At 42.4% G+C, this 7,872-nt stretch overlaps 1 protein-coding gene across 1 annotated transcript; it reads left to right on the top strand.

The window, feature by feature from the left end:
* Positions 1-2,916: 2,916 nt before the first annotated feature.
* LOC128739647 (prestin-like) lies at positions 2,917-5,723 on the top strand. Its single transcript, XM_053835143.1, has 6 exons — positions 2,917-3,522; positions 3,643-3,702; positions 3,767-3,871; positions 3,955-4,096; positions 4,619-5,223; positions 5,289-5,723. Exons 1-6 carry the CDS (start codon positions 2,917-2,919, stop codon positions 5,721-5,723), a joined length of 1,953 nt encoding a protein of 650 aa, XP_053691118.1.
* Positions 5,724-7,872: the final 2,149 nt, after the last annotated feature.

A 7,872-nucleotide genomic window follows, 5' to 3' on the forward strand; every position in this document is an offset into this window, starting at 1 on the left:
TTGCAAGTAACCCCGTTTACTGGGTAACTTGCAACACTCCTATTTTTGGTTCATTCTACAGGCTCATTTAGTTGATAATTTTTCTCATAATCATAAATCAAAAGTACAGACCACTATACAAGTTTTGGCTACTTACACTTGGATCTAAACGGTACACTTCGAAAGTTATACCAAGTTAAAGTTCAAAAGTGTTGCAAGTATCCCCGGATGACGGTACTACAAATAACCTAAGAAAATATCTTTTAATTGTTTTGATAGCCGCTCAACCAGCTTAACATTGACCGTAAAACATTATTTTTATCAAAAATATTTGAGAAAATAGTTTTGGGTGAGATTCAACCAAGACTTGGCCTTTCGTCATGTGGTCAAGTACAATTTCGGATTTCTGTGACAGTTATTGAAATTCGACTTTTTGGATTTCGGCTATTTGTTAGTCTGCCATTTGATAACAGCCCGGTGAGGTGATGCGCAGGTCAGAAAAACTAACAAAAGTCGGTAAACCTATGAAAGCGAATAAACCTAGACCGATGGCCTAAACCTCGTGTTTTAGTCTTGACCTTGAAATGCGGTAAAACATATATTAATATTTTTTGCAACGGTGGTTCTACAATTGATAAAGGGACGGTAGGGGAGAGTAATGAATAGTTTTTGAAATGGATGGAAAAGAGTGGAATGGTGCGGGAGGGTAATTGGTAGCTACGATTAACAAGTTGTCGTTGTGACTGCTACGTTTCGTCCAATGCTGGAAGGTGCATGGGTCGAACCAAGTTATAATCTGAGATTATAACCGCATTGCAATGGCATTCCATAGTCCACTTGAACAATAAGCTGTCTTTGAGTCTTTTTCTCCCGAGCGAAGAGTGTGCTCAAATGGGGTACCGTGAGTGGTCTTTCTAATACAAAACTAACTAAGAATGAAGGTGTTAGCATCGAAGTAATTCAAGTTGCGTTCAGGAAGTATTCAGAGTAGTACTCTTTCGAAGATTCTTCGTGACATAGTAGAAACCCCGGTTTGGCTGACCCTAGAATGGCAAGAATATAAGTGTTAACTACAAATTATATCCTTCGACATCAGTATGAGATGTTATAAAAAAAACTAGGTAGTTTTCAAAAACCGCTGCAAGACAAATTGGGAATTAATCTAAAGTTTCAAAATCATCATTGAAATCCGTTCTTTAATATTCCGTTGGTTCCCGGCACGTGTCGCTAGCAAAGTACTGTTTTCTAGAGCATCAACGCGCCTCTGTAAATTTTTAGCAAAAACAGAAATGATTACTTTAGATCGATTCACGAACTCCTGGGACACCAGAAATGAACAAGTAAAGAAATTTCGCCTTATTAGCAGCTCTTAAACCAACTGCGGTAATACATATGACAAAAGTAAACAACAAGTCAATAAACATATCGTAGATATTCCAGCACAGTCACTGACGCCGCACTTCTATTGTGCTGTGTCAGTTCGAACCAGCGCCAGCACAGCGCAAGCAATTATGGAAATATTTACGTATTAATTAGATTGTCGATTATCACCAGGGAGGTAGAGATTTTTTTCGGCCAATAGCGTCCAAGTTGTTCTGAATCGAAATATCACTGCCCAAATGATTTCGTTATCAACAGATGTTTAAATATGAAATTTTCGACGGAATTATCCTATTCTATTTATCTAAGCAAATATCTAATCTAGCTAGTCATTGATTTGATCAGATGATCAGAATAGGTCTGAATAATGTAGTCAGACTTTATCCATTGACAGTTTTTTATAATCGAAAACAGTGATACCACAACCATTGTCGGTTTTATTATTTATAAAGTCCTAACATAGTGTACAAAGTGTTAGTAAAAAAAAATTACCCTTTTGATCTGGCACTTTTGATTACTATATTGATTATTGATTTATTTAGGAATCTCTTTATTTAGTTCAATTTTTAAGTTCCATTAAAAACTGCCTTCTAAAAGAATATTCAAAATACCAACTTTGAACGTATTAAATTATTGCAAAAAAGTAACTTAATAAATGTTTCTCATTGAGTAGGAAAATTACTATAAGAGATGGGTATACGTATGACTATAAAAATAACGTTAGACCGCCTAATATGTTATCAAGAGTTTATTAAAGGAGAACCGAATAATTAACACGCCATTAGTCATCACCATGCCGTGGAAATTTCCAAACATTTGCTCCATTGAGAAGTTGTAGGATCATTTTTAAAGAAACATTAGAAAATATACTTTTTTCAACGGAAACGATTTTACAAAGCATGGTTTTATTTTTGAGCTTAGAAAAAAAAATGTTGAAAGTATCCTAACCGTTTGAACGAGACAGCCACAATCAATCGGATATTATTACTTTATTGGTTATTTATATTATTAAAAATTAAATTACTGCACAAATATGAGTTTGACCTATTTTCAGTAGAGAATTTTGACAATGCTTGTAATGAAAATTGTTTAACTCCAAAATATACTTGACAAATCTCCATTTCCCATGCAAAGCAAACAAAAATATTAACACTGCACACTGGGGCAGAACGACTGAAGCACTCGGACAAAACCTTGCACGTATACCTTGCAGATATGTTCAGATTTGTTGTTTTTAGCTGGATTATTAGTTTCAAAATGGTATATAATTTATACTTTTTTCTTTAGAATGACCTGGGAAACCCTATGCCACCGTGCAACGATTGGCGCAGTACAACTATGGGTACGTCTTGAGTCACACTGGTCACACGATTCAATTTTATCCGCAATTAGCACCATTTAGGGATCGTGTCATCGCGGTGGGGCGCTTTAAACATAAAAGCTTGTATCATTGCCAACAGAGTGCTTATTGATTTTTCGATCTTCGCAACAGTTGCCCGCTTCGCTGCGCAGTGTGTTGAACCCGGGCTCGGTCTATTTTTTTCCCGGAAGTACAAGATGGTGGCCGGATTGGAAAATGGAATCTGGAATGCTGGTTACCAGAAGGAAGCGGAAGCAACTCAAGTGGAAGAGCAGAGGCCACAAATGACTATGACAAGACCTATATACGATCAGAGTGAACTGAACATGGAGATGAACTACAGAAAACCGAAGAAAAAAGTGACGGAAGAAGTATTAAATACGGTTAAGAGTGTCAGTTTGACCGACTGTATAAAAAGTGTGTTCCCAATTTTTGCTTGGTTGCCGGAGTATAGGTGGAAGAGTTACTTCACCGCTGATTTGCTTAGTGGTTGGACGGTTGGTTTAATGCAGCTTCCTCAAGGAATGGGGTTCGCCATGTTGGCCTATTTGCCACCGATCATCGGCATCTACATGGCTTTTTTCCCGGTGCTAGTGTATTTTTTACTAGGAACTTCCCGGCACAATTCCATGGGAACGTTTGCCGTCATGTCAGTTGTGATTGGAAAGATAATACTCGAGTACTCCACGGCTGGTATTGGAACGCCTGGAAATGTGACCGGAAACAGCACTTTAGTGCCGACATTTGGAGGATACATTGTTGCTAGGGAACCAATCGAGGTGGCAGTTACACTTAGTTTTGCTGTGGGTGCATGGCATATTGTGATGTATTTTTGTCGTTTGGGGATGTTTTCGTTCCTGTTGTCGGAAACGTTGTTTTCCGGTTTCATGGCTGGTGCAATATTTTATGTTTTCACATCACAGATTATCACTGTGCTAGGATTGCACCTACCTCCGGTTGTAGGCGCATTCAAAATTTTTCGGGTAAGTAAGAGTTGATTAATAATAATTAAATTATGACCTAAAGCTGATCTCTTTGTGCATTCAGACATTTGCCCTAATTTTCGCGGATTTCCATAACATTAACTACATATCTGTTTCGATAGCTCTTAGCACAATATCGATACTTGCATTCAACAATGTGTATTTGAAGGTAAATATACTACGAACTGCTTTTTTGTGTTTTGTAGATTCACTTTAATGGAATAAAGAATGCTTTTTAATTTGAGGAAACAGGAGAAGGTAGCCAAATACAGTAAAGTTCCTATTCCAGTCGAGTTGATAATTCTCGTTATCGGGTCATTGATGTCATCACACTTCAGGCTCCATCAGGATCATGGCATTAAAACGATCGAACACATGCCGACGGGATTTCCTCGTAAGTATTTATTTTGAATCGGCTGGACTAAATGTGTGTTAAAGGTTTCGTGCGAGTGTGCGAGTGTTAAGGGTTTCGTGTGGCGTCCACGTCCACGTCCACGTCCACGTCCACGTCCACGTCCACGTCCACGTTCACGTCCACGTCCACGTCCACGTCCACGTCCACGTCCACGTCCACGTCCACGTCCACGTCCACGTCCACGTCCACGTCCACGTCCACGTCCACGTCCACGTCCACGTCCACGTCCACGTCCACGTCCACGTCCACGTCCACGTCCATGTCCATGTCCACGTCCACGTCCACGTCCACGTCCACGTCCACGTCCATGTCCATGTCCACGTCCACGTCCACGTCCACGTCCACGTCCACGTCCACGTCAACGGTCAATTCCAACGAGACTATTGTAGAAACTCCTTATCTCAGTTTCTCACACAACAGCAAACAAACATCAGCAGCGTCGTCAACGTGAACGAAATGGATGTGTTTTAACGGTATTGAATGTTTCTTATTTTTCTCCAGCACCCACCGTACCGGACTGGGACCTGCTGCAGTCGATGGCGCTGGAGGGGTTTATAGTGGCAATCGTGTCGTACGCGGCATCAGTTTCGATGGGAACCATTTACGCCCAGCGGGAAAAGTACGAGCTGGATTTCAACCAAGAACTGTTGGCGATGGGCACGTGTAATCTCTTCGGAAGCTTCTTCTCCTGCATGCCCATAGGATCGTCGTTGCTGCGTTCAGCGGCTCAGTGTATGACCGGCGGTAAATCGCAGTTAGCGTCAATCATTTCTTGCTGTTTAATTGCGGCGATTTTACTATATGTCGGGCCGTTCTTTGAACCACTGCCGGCTTGCATTCTGTGTGGAATAGTGCTGACCGGCATGAGACGGTTGCTTCTACAGGTGACGCAGTTTATCGACTTCTGGAAGCTTAGCACCATCGATGGGATGGTATGGTTGGGTACTTTCCTGACCGTGGTATTTGTCAGCATTGACATTGGCCTGCTTGTGGGCATCGGGTTGAGCTTTTCTTCTATCTTCCTTCGTGGTTTGAAATCTTATACATGTTTGCTGGAAAATGTCCCGGATACAGATCTGTATTTGGATTCCAGTAGATACAATGGAGTAAGTTATAAATTTTCATACATTCGCGTGAGATAGTAATTTTATTCTTTTTTATTCTTTTTTAGACACTAAGCGTTCCTGGAGTTAAGATATTCCACTACAGTGGTAGTTTGAACTTCGTAACTAGATCTGTCTACAAAACAAGTCTCTGCAAAGCACTCAACATAACTCAGGAATTGACGAAGCACGGCAGCCATGAGGATGATCGACATCCTGACTTACGTTATTTGGTGTTGGATTGCACACGGATCACTGACATTGACCCATCCGCTGTTTTCACACTCCAACTGCTGATCAACGAGCTGGAACATCTGGCGATCAATGTACTGATAGCCGGCACATCCTGTTCGGTATACAGTGCGATGCAAAAATGTGAACTCATTGGCACGGAAGATTGCCATATAGATGTTTTTCCGACGGTGCACGATGCCGTTATCTGGGCAAAGAGCTGCATGGCTCGATACCCGGTTAGAGTCAGCGTCGAAGTAACGAGATTCTAGTAGCGTGGGCTACTGGAACTAAATCTTTTCAATCGAAAGTAGGGTATCGAAACTTGATGGCTGTTCAAAAAAGCAAACCCTTTGTGCTATATGGTGCTTTCGGAATTAGTTATTTTTTATAATAATAATAGTGTATGTCTTTCGTACCTAGTTACTTCCACTTGAGATTCGAACGGACGATGACATTGAAAATGAATGTTGCAGATTCCTTTTTATTTGTTTCTTTTTTGAGAAGAGAGAGACGGTAGAATTATATTAATTATAATAGGTATTTTTATATTTTATGACGTTATCAAATTTTGTTTAAAATTAATTAAGGTTATGTCACAAATATTAGTCAGTACCAAATTTTGTTCAAAATAGAAATGCAAATCTGAGAATTATTTGTTAAAAATATCAAGTATAGATAGAGCTATTGAAATATGGTATCGCTTGTTTCAAGTGAGATAAATAAAAATTTTATCCACTGACGAGTACTGCCCCACTTACTTACTTGCTTACTTACTTATGTGTCCATGTCTGCGGGTCCGGCAGAACAAAGGGATAAAATCAGAGATCTCCACTGCTGACGGTTACCCGCCAGGGCTTTTACCTGCCGCGAGGACAGGTTATCGTCTACAGCCCAGATGTTGTTGGCTAAGCTGCGTTGCCATGAGCCTCTGGGTCTGCCTCTTCTAATCTATCCTTGCGGATTCCAGTCGAGTGCTTCTCTGCAGATCTCGTTCGCTCCTTTCCTCAAGGTGTGACTGATCCACTTCCACCTACGTTCACGAATTTCTGTTGTTATCGGCCGTTGATGACATCGACGGTGGAGCTCCTTATTGGCTATCAAATTGTCAAGCCACCAAGCACGAATGATATATCGTAGACACCGGTTGATAAATCTTCTTCTTCTTCAGCAAAGAGCCGGAGTGGCTCGTGCTGTTTCAAGCACTCGTCTCCATTCAACTCAGTCTTGGGCCTCTCGTCGCCAATTTACTAGTCGTCTCAGAAGTCGCAAATCGCTTTCCATCGTGCACGTTGGGCCCCCTGTTCCTGGTGCCGGTGGGGTTGTTGAAGAGGACTATTTTCGTCGCACAGTCGTCCGGCATCCTTACGACGTGTCCGGCCCACCGTAGCCTGCTCACTTTCGCTAGATATACGATGGGAGTCTCCCCAAGCAGTGCCTGTAGCTCGTGATTCATACGCCTCCGCCACTCTCCGCTTTCCGTTTGTACTCCGCCGAATATCGTCCGCAGCACTTTCCGCTCAAACACGGCAAGGGCGCGTATGTCCTCCGTGAGCAGCGCTTCAAGTCCATAAAGAACTACCGATCTAATAAGGGTTTTGTACATTGTCAGCTTCATGCGGCAGCGTACGCGTCCTGATCGTAACGTTTTACGAAGGGCAAAGTAGGCCCGATTTCCCGCTTGGATGCGCCGCTGGATCTCCTTACTAGTGTTGTTGTCCGCGGTCAGCAGCGATCCCAAATACACGAACTCCTCATCGTTCATCGCCGTCAACAGTTACCGTTCGCGGGAGACACGCGTTTGTTTCCTTCGAGCCTCTTCCTTTCATGTATTTGGTCTTCGACGCATTTATTTTTAGCCCAATTCTCCTAGACTCCGCTTTCAGTCTGGCGTAGATTGCCTCCGCCGTCGCAAAGTTCCTGGTTATGATATCGAAGTCATCTGCAAAGCCTAGAAGTTGGCTACCCTTGGTAAAAATCGTGCCTCTCGTTTCTATGCGCGCTCGTCGGTTCACCCCCTCAAGAGCGATATTGAACAGCATGCAGGATAAACCGTCACCTTGTCTCAACCCTCGCCGCGTCTCGAAGGGACTCGAGAGTGTCCCAGAGATGCGTACGAAACACATCACTCGATCCAATGTAGCTCTGATCAGTCGCGTCAGCTGGTCTGGAAAACCGTGTTCGTGCATTATCTGCCATAGCTTGTCTCGATCGACTGTATCGTATGCTGCTTTGAAATCAATAAAGATGTGATACGTGGGCACATTGTACTCCCGACATTTCTGCAAGATCTGTCGGATAGTAAAAATTTGGTCCGTAGTTACGCGAGCCCCCATGAAACCCTCCTGATAATTCCCTACGAAACCTTGTGCTATCGGTGACAACCGGTGTAACAGGATCTGGGAGTGTACCTTGTAGGCG

Source organism: Sabethes cyaneus, chromosome 3, assembly GCF_943734655.1.
Source record: "Sabethes cyaneus chromosome 3, idSabCyanKW18_F2, whole genome shotgun sequence".
In the NCBI taxonomy this organism is placed as follows: domain Eukaryota; kingdom Metazoa; phylum Arthropoda; class Insecta; order Diptera; family Culicidae; genus Sabethes; species Sabethes cyaneus.

Excerpts from the sequence above, each read along its gene's own strand:
- LOC128739647 (XM_053835143.1), top strand. The coding sequence starts at position 2,917 with ATGGTGGCCGGATTGGAAAATGGAATCTGGAATGCTGGTTACCAGAAG. Across the intron at positions 3,523-3,642 it reads CAGTTACACTTAGTTTTGCT|ATTATCACTGTGCTAGGATT; the intron begins GTGGGTGCATGG and ends TTCACATCACAG. Across the intron at positions 3,872-3,954 it reads TCAACAATGTGTATTTGAAG|GAGAAGGTAGCCAAATACAG; the intron begins GTAAATATACTA and ends TTGAGGAAACAG.